Below are 12,806 nucleotides of genomic sequence, written 5' to 3'. Positions count from 1 at the left end.
GTAGGCGGAGGTGTAAATGATGGGGTACAGGTAGGCGGAGGTGTAAATGCTGGGGGACAGGTAGTTGGAGGTGTAAATGATGGGGTACAGGTAGGCGGAGGTGTAAATGATGGGGTACAGGTAGTTGGAGGTGTAAATGATGGGGTACAGGTAGGCGGAGGTGTAAATGATGGGGTACAGGTAGGCGGAGGTGTAAATGATGGGGGACAGGTAGGCGGAGGTGTAAATGATGGGGGACAGGTAGGTGGAGGTGTAAATGATGGGGGACAGGTAGGCAGAGGTGTAAATGATGGGGGACAGGTAGGCGGAGGTGTAAATGATGGGGGACAGGTAGGCGGAGGTGTAAATGATGAGAGACAGGTAGGCGGAGGTGTAAATGATGAGAGACAGGTAGGCGGAGGTGTAAATGATGAGAGACAGGTAGGCGGAGGTGTAAATGATGGGGACAGGTAGGCGGAGGTGGAAATGATGGGGGACAGGTAGTTGGAGTTGGAAATGATGGAGACAGGTAGTTGGAGGTGGAAATGATGGGGACAGGTAGTTGGAGGTGGAAATGATGGGGACAGGTAGTTGGAGGTGGAAATGATGAGAGACAGGTAGTTGGAGGTGTAAATGATGGGGACAGGTAGTTGGAGGTGTAAATGATGGGGACAGGTAGTTGGAGGTGTAAATGATGGGGACAGGTAGTTGGAGGTGTAAATGATGGGGGACAGGTAGTTGGAGGGGTAAATGATGGGGGACAGGTAGGTGGAGGTGTAAATGATGAGAGACAGGTAGGCGGAGGTGTAAATGATGAGAGACAGGTAGGCGGAGGTGTAAATGATGAGAGACAGGTAGGCGGAGGTGTAAATGATGAGAGACAGGTAGGCTGAGGTGTAAATGATGGGGACAGGTAGGCGGAGGTGTAAATGATGGGGGACAGGTAGTTGGAGGTGTAAATGATGGGGACAGGTAGGCTGAGGTGTAAATGATGGAGACAGGTAGTTGGAGGTGGAAATGATGGGGACAGGTAGTTGGAGGTGTAAATGATTTGGGACAGGTAGGCGGAGGTGTAAATGATGGGGACAGGTAGTTGGAGGTGGAAATGATGGGGACAGGTAGTTGGAGGTGGAAATGATGGGGACCGGTAGTTGGAGGTGTAAATGATGGGGACAGGTAGTTGGAGGTGTAAATGATGGGGACAGGTAGTTGGAGGTGTAAATGATGGGGGACAGGTAGTTGGAGGGGTAAATGATTTGGGACAGGTAGGCGGAGGTGGAAATTATGGGGGACAGGTAGTTGGAGGTGGAAGTGATGGGGACAGGTAGTTGGAGGTGGAAATGATGGGGACAGGTAGTTGGAGGTGGAAATGATGGGGACAGGTAGTTGGAGGTGGAAATGATGGGGACAGGTAGTTGGAGGTGGAAATGATGGGGGACAGGTAGGCGGAGGTGGAAATGATGGGGGACAGGTAGGCGGAGGTGTGGGGACAGGTAGTTGGAGGTGGAAATGATGGGGACAGGTAGGCGGAGGTGGAAATGATGAGGGACAGGTAGCTGGAGGTGGAAATGATGGGGTACAGGTAGGCGGAGGTGGAAATGATGGGGAACAGATAGGCGGAGGTGTAAATGATGGGGTACAGGTAGGCGGAGGTGTAAATGATGGGGTACAGGTAGCTGGAGGTGGAAATGATGTGGGACGGGTAGGCGGAGGTGTAAATGATGGGGAACGGGTAGGCGGAGGTGTAAATGATGGGGAACGGGTAGGCGGAGGTGTAAATGATGGGGAACAGGTAGGCGGAGGTGGAAATGATGGGGGACAGGTAGTTGGAGGTGTAAATGATGGGGACAGGTAGGCTGAGGTGTAAATGATGGAGACAGGTAGTTGGAGGTGGAAATGATGGGGACAGGTAGTTGGAGGTGTAAATGATTTGGGACAGGTAGGCGGAGGTGTAAATGATGGGGACAGGTAGTTGGAGGTGGAAATGATGGGGACAGGTAGTTGGAGGTGGAAATGATGGGGACCGGTAGTTGGAGGTGTAAATGATGGGGACAGGTAGTTGGAGGTGTAAATGATGGGGACAGGTAGTTGGAGGTGTAAATGATGGGGGACAGGTAGTTGGAGGGGTAAATGATTTGGGACAGGTAGGCGGAGGTGGAAATTATGGGGGACAGGTAGTTGGAGGTGGAAGTGATGGGGACAGGTAGTTGGAGGTGGAAATGATGGGGACAGGTAGTTGGAGGTGGAAATGATGGGGACAGGTAGTTGGAGGTGGAAATGATGGGGACAGGTAGTTGGAGGTGGAAATGATGGGGGACAGGTAGGCGGAGGTGGAAATGATGGGGGACAGGTAGGCGGAGGTGTGGGGACAGGTAGTTGGAGGTGGAAATGATGGGGACAGGTAGGCGGAGGTGGAAATGATGAGGGACAGGTAGCTGGAGGTGGAAATGATGGGGTACAGGTAGGCGGAGGTGGAAATGATGGGGAACAGATAGGCGGAGGTGTAAATGATGGGGTACAGGTAGGCGGAGGTGTAAATGATGGGGTACAGGTAGCTGGAGGTGGAAATGATGTGGGACGGGTAGGCGGAGGTGTAAATGATGGGGAACGGGTAGGCGGAGGTGTAAATGATGGGGAACGGGTAGGCGGAGGTGTAAATGATGGGGAACAGGTAGGCGGAGGTGGAAATGATGGGGGACAGGTAGTTGGAGGTGAAAATGATGAGAGGCAGGTAGTTGGAGGTGTAAATGATGGGGGACAGGTAGGTAGAGGCAGTGACGGGCGGTGGGGTGAGTCAGACCCTTTCCTGCCATACTAACGTTTAAACCAGAGGTTTGATTATATAAAGTATATGACAAATACAAGAATATATTATAAATATCTCCTTCTTATTAATCTAATGATTTTTATAGTCAAATCTCTGGAGTAAAAAGTCTATGGCAGGTGAGACAGAGCCGCATCTGCTTATCTTTTCCACACATCTCTGATCAAAACTCACCAAATTTCCAGCAGTATAAACTGCTGCACCTGTGTATATTGCCCACCTGCATATACTGCTGCACCTGTGTATAATGCCCACCTGCATATACTGCTGCACCTGTGTATAATGCCCATCTGCATATACTGCTGCACCTGTGTATATTGCCCACCTGCATATACTGCTGCACCTGTGTATAATGCCCACATGTATATACTGCTGCACCTGCGTATAATGCCCACATGTATATACTGCTGCACCTGTGTATAATGCCCACATGAACCCTTTGGCTCATAAATTGTATATAAATCTGGCTCTGGAACTAGCTAGCGCCTCCCCAGCCATTTACCTCTCCGCAAATCCCTAGGTAGAGGCTGCTTTAGCGTCTTATCCGTAGTCACGCCTGAGACTTTATGCTAATGCCAGTATCTGCTATCCCCTGGGGTACAGGCGTGCGTCTGACTGTGGAAGGCACGATACGACCACTGTGAGCATCTGTAGACGCTGTGATACCACTTGGAGCGTTTTTAGATACCAGGATCGGTTGCACCCTGGAAACTTTCACCAGCCCCACACTGGGTGCCGATTCTGCGTCGGAGTGCGGCCTCCAATGTGAGCAATTAAGCGTCTGAGTTCACCAGCAACATACCCGTAAGACGGGCCATCTCCCAGTTACTGCCCTGGAGCTCCCAGCACATTTCCAGTACATGTCTGATGCTGTACACCTCCGTCACAAGTGCAACTCTCTGTGTACACACTGTGGGGTGCATGTGCTGTACGAGGTTCTAGGAGATTCAGTTGCCACTTGTATAATAGGTGCTATTACATGTGTTACATACAGAGATGATCATTGCAGGTATTCTATGCGGTCAGCCTGCTTGGTGTGGTGTATTAATGTTGATGAGGGTGGGTAAACCGGTTTATATCTGTGTTTTCAATGTTAATAGGGTATTATATTTTTTTTTTAAGTGTAAATTTTTCTATTACTCCGGTACAGTTTCTAAATGTATTATTGGTAGTGCGACCGTAAGACCAAATATTTGCTCATTCCATTTTGCTTATTATCATGTGACATTGCCTAACGACATGGAAAGGTATGTAGTGTTCATTCTAGCACCCTGCACCTTTCAAAACATGTGCAGTTCCTCTTTCCTGCCTGGGGTGTCACTCTCTGCTCTGGTGCTTCTCAGCACATTCTGGCCAGCGTTTTAGTACTGAGATACAGAGCAGAGTGTTCTCAGAAGTACCAGAGCAGAGAGCGACACCCCAGGCAGGAAAGAGGAACTGCACATGTTTTGAAAGGTGCAGGGTGCTAGAATGAACACTAGGTATGACGGGCGATTGGTTAAGGTGACCTAACAATGTCAATAACACTGTAGATGACGGTAATGACTTTATAGTAGACTATCAGACAGGTGTTGTGCTGTTCCGTCTCTCACAAGTTGTCTGTTCTCTTCCAGTACAACAAACACCTCTTTGTGCATATTGGACAGGCCAATCACTCGTACAGCGATCCACTGCTGGAATCCGTAGACATCCGCCAAATTTACGACAAATTTCCAGAAAAGAAAGGGGGCTTAAAGGAACTCTTTGGGAAAGGGCCACAAAATGCATTCTTCTTAGTGAAGTTCTGGGTGAGTGACCTATATTTCTTCTTCATGTAACTCTTATAGCATGTAATGAATGAGAGGATTATTGGTCCATAGCTTGTATCAATCTAGTACTGCTTAGAGAAGCGGCTAATATCTGTCAACTTTGTGCCGTTCATATATGTTAGTAATATAACCTGCATGTTTCTAGATCCAGCTCGTATGTTGTTGAGCTATATGAAATTATGTCTATTATAACTTTAATGTTACTATGCAGATATTATAGGTTTGGCTGTAAAAGTTTGATTAAACACTTGTCATTTTCCTAATCACTTTATAAAAGTCACATAATTTCAGAAAACATCTCACAACTTAACATTCTGTAGTGTAGCTAGTCTTCACAAAATCAGTATTGACAAAGTACTGTCTGACATTCCCCCCTCCCCATAATTTTGTGTCTTTTAAAATCTATTTCACCATCATCCAATCATGGGGACACTGCTGCCATGAGGTTCACTTGAAAGAGCTAGCGCTTAAAACGTTTTCTTTGAGGGTGAAGCACTTCCTCACACCAACCCCTCCTATGTTTAAGTTGGGTGAGAAGGAGAGGCTAGTATGTTCAGACAAGGAGTGGCTAATGTGTGGTACCTGTATTTGCTATACGGCCAGATGGTTGTTGTCATCTGTACAATTAATTTTCACTTTCAAAGTAAAGTTAATTTCTTTTGCAAAAGAGAGTTGTTCCAAAGAGGCACTGAATAAACTTTATTCTGGAGTCATTCCGCACCTCTTCAGCCCTGCCACGTAACACACCAACTCCAGTTTTGAAAACGTAAATTTCCTAGGACTCATTTTTGATTTGTTCTAAGGGCTTAAAGTTAGTCGAAGAATGTCATAAACTGGTGCTTGGGCGCAGAATTTGGCTTTGTCTATTTATTTTTACTATAATTGTTTTTTATAACTCTGAGGTTTCTTTTCGTGAGGAATCCAGAAATATACAATATGGTTTTAATGTGGAGATTAGTTACTCAGTGATTATAAACAATATATCATGCTTGACAATGTTGTTTTGACTACACTATGTAGACAAAAGTGATTGGACACCCCACCCACGCAAGGAAAATGGTGTGCTTATGCAGCAGACAAGTGTTCGTGAAGGTTTATAATGGGTAGAGGGGCACTGATTAGATCATTTGCTAATGAAATGGCTTGCTGGAAGGAGCTAACCAAGAGGCGGCTGGTTGGTGATGGTGTGGTGGGATGTGATGTCCTGACGTATGGAGTCAATTTTGGATGTGAAGGAAGTGGCAAAGTCAAGAGCAGAGAGTGAGGAAGGGAGATGAGGTCGGGGTGGGAAAAGGAGTGAGTTGACAATGACAAAGAGGCACCGGGGGTTGGAAGACTGGGAGGAGATGAGGTTCTTGATGAATGTTTAGTGAGGGAAAGGGCAGCACTGAAGGATGAGAGCATAAGTTTGAAATGGAGGAAGTCTGCCTTATAGCGTGATTTCCTCCAGTGTGGCTCAGCAGTACGTAAACATTTTTGCAGATATCTGGTGCATTTGGTGTGCCAGGGTTCAGGTGTTGATCTGCGAGGATGAATAGTGGTTGGCGGAGCCACAGAGTCAAGAGCAGAAATAAGGAATGCATTGTATTGGGAAGTGGCTTCTTCAGGGCATGAATGAAAGTAATTGAACAGGGAGGATAGGGAAGTGGTATTGGCAGCCCATAATGTTACGCTTAGTGATGGTAGCCTTAGGAAGTAGTCATGATGAAGCAGAGAGAGAGAGAGAGATAAGTTAGGAGAGCAGGTGGTGGTCATAGAGGGGAAAAAGGGAGTTGGAGAAATCAGAAATATCATATTGGTGAGTAAAGACCAGATCAAGTTAGCTCCCATTCACATTTGGGAGGGCTAGCAGGTCAACCTAAACATGCAGCACATCTGGACAAATAGTCTGAAACTTTCATTATTAATTTACTTTTCTAGAAGATCTAATTTTTCAGTAAAAAAAAATTATGAAAAATAATTGTAAATTTTTTTTATTTTATGTTGTTCCAGAAATAGGATTGATTAGTTTGCTTGGAGGATATATAGCTGAGTAGAGGACAGTTTTTGCCTGTAGAGACAGGCACAGTGTAGAGTAGGCTAACAGACTTTGACATGTCTGTGCATGTTGAAACATGAACTTGGTGTTCCTGCTAGGCTATTTTAGCAGGGTGCTGTGCCTTGCCCGCTTTCCAGATACTGAAGTGCGCCCTGTCCGATTTCCGGTGTCCTGCTGAAACAGCCTAGCGTGTTAGGGGTTAAAAACTCTCCTTCCAGGAGAATGAACGCCATACGCATGTAATTCATTCAACAATCCATCCATTAGTGTATTACTATCATGAAGAGGGCCAATTGAGGCACCAGTGTGTCTTCATTATTAGTGATCACATGGACATCAACATGGTGGCTGTGCACACGTTCCAAACCAACCTGATCAACCACATCAAAGCAACTGTCGCTGAAGTGAAGAACATCTATTTCTCAGATGGCACCTCAAGCCCGTACAAGAGCAAGAAGAATTTTGCAAACATCTGCAACAATAAAACAGATTTTTGTCTTGCATGTGAATGTGACTTCTTCATTTCCCCACACAAGAAGAATCCTTGAGATGGTGTGGGTGTAACCATGAAGAGGGAGGCAACTTAGGCAAGCCTCCGAAGACCATTAAATAATCAAATTCTAACACCAAATGACCTCTTCAACTTTTGCTCACAAAACTTAAAAGGAGTTCTCTACCGTTATGTTCCAAGTCAAGAGGTTCAAGCAGATACTGGAGAACTGAGAGAAATATTTGAGAGCTGCCAACAAGTTCCTGGGACCAGGAGCTACCATCGATTTGATCCTCTGTCAGAGAGCAAGATTAAATGCTACTTAACTTCATCCTCTGCAGAGTATGAAGAAGTCCAAGTGAGCAAGTCTGTCCCTATCAGAATCGGGATCATAGACACAGTTGACTGTGAGTACTATAGATAGTGGCGGCTGGGAGAAGTGGATGAAATCGGCGTGCAGTACATGGACGTTCACGTGGTTTTCTATCATCAATCAGGACCAAGAACCTCATTTCAGAAGAACAACAAGAACTCAACCTGGGTTCCTGTGCAAAATATTGAGGAAACGGAATGCTCTGGAGCAGACAACATCTACTGGATGATCACACAATATTCACCAAAACTTTCTGAGATTTCCCACCTACTGCTGAAAAACCAAATGTAATCACTTCTGTGCACATTAAATATTGTTATTAAATATATTAATGCCCTATTATTAAAAATTAACCCGTAAGTTTAGACATTAAGGGGTCAATCCATATCAGATGGCCCAGAATTAAATTAATTGGCTGCTTGACTATTTTTAAAATATTGTATTTTTTTGTGTGTGATGACCTCTGTAAGTTAGTAGTCAGAAACCACTATTACTTTATTTTTATTTACCTTCATATGAAGATGGCGGACATTTTTGTATCATAGCATATGACATTTCACTGTTCCGGACGTTTGGGGTAAATGCAATATCTTAGCTCATAAAATTCATAGAAAGCTGGGATAATAAACATTATTTTCAGCACATTTCAATATACTTTTTTTGTAGACTTTTTAGAACTGTTTTCCTACCTCACTTCCTTATGACTGAAATTTAAGGCAAAAGTTAATTGTCAGATTTTTTTGAAAAGTCTATTTTTTGGGATTGTTTTTTAGTGGGAAGGAATAAAATTTCAGAGCTGTAATTTTGTTTGGGAAGTTATAAACTCAAATATTTGCCAAATTTTGAGTTATCTTTCTTGTCTACTTTTTTATGAGAGCATTTTGAAATTGCTAGTTTTTCACATAAATTGACCTCTTATATCTCTGGTGGGGTACTTGATAAAAAAAAAAGTTGAAATGGAATCTAAAAAAATTAAATATCAAACTCCAATTTTTTTTTTATTTTTTTTTTTACAGTTACCCCTCATAGAGTACTGTGTATGCTGTGAATTTGACATTTTTGTCAGGTCCCCACCAGAGATATAAAAGGTCAATTTAGGTGAAAAACAAGCAATTTCAAAGTGCTCTAAAAAAAAAAAAGTAGACAAGATAGATAACTCAGAATTTGTTTGGCAAATCTTTGAGTATATAACTATTCTTAAAATTACAGCTCTAAAATGTTATTCCTTACCCCTGAAATACAATAAAAAAAAGCCTTTTTTTTTTTACAAAAAAAAAATCTGACAATTAACTTTGGCCTTAGATTTCAGCCATAAGGAAGTGAGGTAGGAAAATAGTTTTATGACAAAAATGTAGATTGAAATATGCTGAAAATATTTTTTTTTATCCCAGCTTTCTATGACTTTTCTGTGCTAATATATTGCATTTACCCCAGATGTCCACAACAGTGAAAAATGCCATACGCCATGATACAAAAATGGGCGCCATCTTCATATGAAGGCAAATAAAAATAAAGTAATGGTGGCTTCTGAATACTAACTTACAGGGATCAGACACAATTTATTTATTTTTTTTTAAATGGTCAAGCACCCAGGGCTGGACCACTCCACATGGATTGACCCCAAGGCCAGTATTATAAACTTATATTGAGCCTGTATAAAAAAAATGTTTTTCTATTTTTTTCATCAATAACAACTTTATGCTGCCATTAGTCTCCGACTTGAAATTTTCACAGTAGCTTAGACCTTGACTTGAGCAAAAAATAAAAATTTTCCTGTTTTGCCAATCCAAGATTTTTAGGTCTAAAGTTGGTAAAAAAAAAAAAAAAAAAAACTTGATTTCCAAAATCTAATCAAAACAGTAGGACACACATCTCCAGACTTCAGCATTTTGATAACAAACTACTAGTACATACAGTTGGTACCTGTCACAAAAAACTGAAACTTGATATATTTTCCCAAGCTGAGATAATGGCACCCTGACAAGTCATATGTTTGCAAATATTTTGTTCTCGTTGGGCCCTCTTTTTCACCATTAAAGTGAAATAAGGTAATCTATGCATAAATCAAAAAATGTAGCCCACACTTTGCTGAGAACAATGGTTTTTGCCCCAAGGCTCTACCACATCCCATGATCTAAATATGGCCACCATTCCGAAAAGGAAGAAAGTAAAAAAAAATATATAAAAAAAATATTTGTGGTTTTAAACTACCGGCATATATAGGGGAGATAACTGACAAAAAAAATGTTTGTTTGTTTTAAATGGTCAAGCAACTGGTGTTTGTCCACTTCGTATGGATTGACCCTTCCCCATGGTGCTATTGGCCACTAATTTGCACATATGATCGATAAATATTTCTCTGAGTTTAGAGATTCGTTGCAACATAACAATTAGTATTTTTTTTTAACTCTAATAACAAAATAAATATAGAACTGCCTTGTGTTCTCTTGTAATAGTCTGACACATAGTTTGGCAGACTTCTTCCTGTTGGTGTCCAGATGTGTCTGCAGACCTGCCTTCCTTTTGAAGTCCATGCTAGTTATGCAATCTAGAAGCAAATCTAGGACAACTAAATGCAGGAAGAGGGATGTGTAGGTTGGTATTAAGGACGTGTTCAGGTGTTTCCATTCCCTCTGCCAGGTGTGGTGTAAATAGTCTGCACTTTCCTTTATTTACATGCACACATTCGATCAGAGTACATTACAAAAACTCTCCCAACTTCCCTGCTTTTACTGTGTTTCTTTCTCTTCTTCCCCCCCCCACCCCCCATCCTTTTTTTTTGTCCACCCACTATTTCTATCACCCCATGTTGCCCCGCCTCCTTTTTTTCCCTCTCTTTTTTTTACACCTGTATCCTGTTTTTTTCCTCTCTCTCTAATAGCTATAGTAGGCGGAACAGTTGGCTGTGCAGGGTTAGGACATGTACATAGTAAGCAGAGCAGGTGGCTGTGCAGTGTTAGGGCATATGGTACAGGTAAGAGTTTCCTGGCTGAGGAAGAGTCTACCTGGAGTCTACCTGCTGGTGTAGTGGTAACTCAGGGCAGTCTGGTTGTTCCCCTGGGGCTCCAAATGAGGACAGCGGATGTGAGGCCATTCTTTTTCCTCCTGGACGCTGCTATAACTCATCTTGGCAGATGTCTTGGCTTTGTCATGGGGCCACTATGCTTGGTCAGCTACTTTACCTGGGAGGGGAGGGGAGGGCGGGGACAGAAGAAGGAGGGTCAGGGGTAAGGCTGAGGTTATCGGGGGTGGTGCACCAGTGGTGGAAAGTTTCCTGTCTGTGTCTGGGCTACTCGGGTAAATCATAATTTACCTGAACTATCAAGTCATACAGCAATCTCAGAACATGGCATTTTCCAGTATTACAGCGAATATTCTGAGCTGATAAGCCACCTAACCCCAAAGATCACTTGGAAATTGTCAGTTGTTAGGCAGATGCCACCAATGTTTTTTCTTAACATTGTGTGATGTATTGGTGTCCCATCGATGGAAAAGTACTCACCATCTGCATACGCCACTGATGGTTTTGCAAAACCATTGATGATCAGTGACCTTCTCTAGCATACTGCGCATGAACTTGAACTTCAAACACTTTAAAACTATTCAGATTAGTTTGCCACCCCTAATCGGAAGCCCCGTAATCGATATCTATCGATAATGTGTTTAGACACAGAATGTAAAAAAAACAAAGTATGGTCCTTTGGAGAGAACAAAGAGCCAAAAAAAGCAACTATAGGCCTTTTCCTGAGCAACTTGAAAAAAATTTTTTTTTTTTTTTTGTAATGATGAGATTATTAAAAATTAACATTTATTAATATATACTTAAGAAAAAAAACGAGAGCTGGCACTAATAATTTAAAGAACATAAGTATTTGCCAGTACTAATGTACCTGTTATAGGCAAAATTATAATAGGTGAGCGATAATAAATGAATGAACCCTCATACATAGAAAAAAATTCATACATATCCTCTCTAATCAGGAATTTCTATGAATGAGGTCACTGCCTCGATTCCTATGCAATCTGACAAATGCTATTGGCGTGAGATCAGATTGATGTAATGAGTCCCAAGTTGCTTAAGCGGTTGGAGAGTAAAATACCTACGGTACCTAGTATTCCCTGGTGGTTCCCCATCCAGGTACTGACCAGGCCCTGCAGTGCTTGGCTTCCAAGATCAGACGAGTTTGGGCATACTCAGTGCGGTCTGACCGTAGGTGAAATTGTCTCCTAGGCGCAGCGTTTTCCGATTGTGTTGAGACCCAAAATCAATCGTGAATTAATTGGATATATTAGATTATATGGTCACAAATGAATATGATGATGAAAACGCTGTGAATTTATGAATATCTAATCCAGGGTGGGTTTTAAACAATAATGCTGACTGTGCAGTCAGAAAAACAGTTGTGCTCCTAATCAGCTTAAGCAGCAAGAAGGCTTGATAGTGCCCATACGTGCTGAGTAAATAGGAGATCTATTACAATTGTGCTCCAAAAAGAGCCTCAGCAACAAATGGGCTTAATAGTTTCCACAATAATCAGGACAAAAGAAATTGTGTATGCAGTATAGTAATTACCACAGAAATGGATATGATGATAATGACACAATAAATTCATAAATGTCCTGATCAATGGTAGGTTTCAAACAATAATGCTGACTGTGCAGTCTTTGAGTTTGATATTCATCAAAGAAACAATTGTACTTCTGATCAGCCTAAGCAGCAAGAAGGCTCGCTAGTGCCCACAAGTGTGGAAAAAATATAAAGTCTATTATAATTGTGCTCCAAAAAAAAACCCCAGCAACAAGTGGGTTTAGTAGTCTCCACAATAATCAGGACAAAAGAAATTGTGTATATAATAAGATAATTGCCAGAAGTATTAATTAGAGCATATATGGTGATTTGCAGATTGCAAATGTCCCTTATGAGAGGGTTGCTCCCACTCCACCTTTTCCCAGTAGTTATACACAAAATGGAATATTGGACATAATACTCAAGGTGATATGAGAAGAATTTACATATCAAGAAATAGGTTCCTCTCAGATTTCCCCTAATGAATGGGGAAATGCATGGTGACCCTGTGGAAAGGATAAGGGGGAGCCAAAGGTCGGGTAAAGAAAGTCCGTTTGCGGCCAGGAGCCGATGGCAGTCTTACCAAACCTTCTATGGGGACCCTCTGGCCAATAGACGGGACAGGTATGGAGAAGTGAGGCGCCGGCGGCCGCGGTCCGTGCGACCGGAAGTGACGCGCGTTTCGCTCCGAGAGCTTGATCATGTGATCAAGCTCTCGGAGCGAAAC

The 12,806-nt window shown here is 42.7% G+C and overlaps 1 protein-coding gene and 1 pseudogene across 8 annotated transcripts in view; one reads left to right on the top strand and one right to left on the bottom strand.

Annotated features, from left to right (window-relative positions):
• Positions 1–12,806, top strand: part of TEAD1 (TEA domain transcription factor 1) — a 239,360-nt gene that overhangs the window by 177,801 nt on the left and 48,753 nt on the right. For all 8 annotated transcript variants that reach the window (XM_063946405.1, XM_063946409.1, XM_063946407.1 and 5 more), the window contains one exon: positions 4,417–4,590. In XM_063946405.1, coding sequence (XP_063802475.1) covers positions 4,417–4,590 — 174 coding nt within the window. The remainder of the gene's footprint in view (positions 1–4,416; positions 4,591–12,806) is intronic.
• LOC134971150 (5S ribosomal RNA) lies at positions 11,610–11,728 on the bottom strand (annotated as a pseudogene).

This window comes from Pseudophryne corroboree, chromosome 11 (assembly GCF_028390025.1).
Source record: "Pseudophryne corroboree isolate aPseCor3 chromosome 11, aPseCor3.hap2, whole genome shotgun sequence".
Taxonomy (NCBI): Eukaryota; Metazoa; Chordata; class Amphibia; order Anura; family Myobatrachidae; genus Pseudophryne; species Pseudophryne corroboree.
Note: the sequence above shows the minus strand (reverse complement) of the source record. Positions and strands in the feature narration are given on the sequence as shown.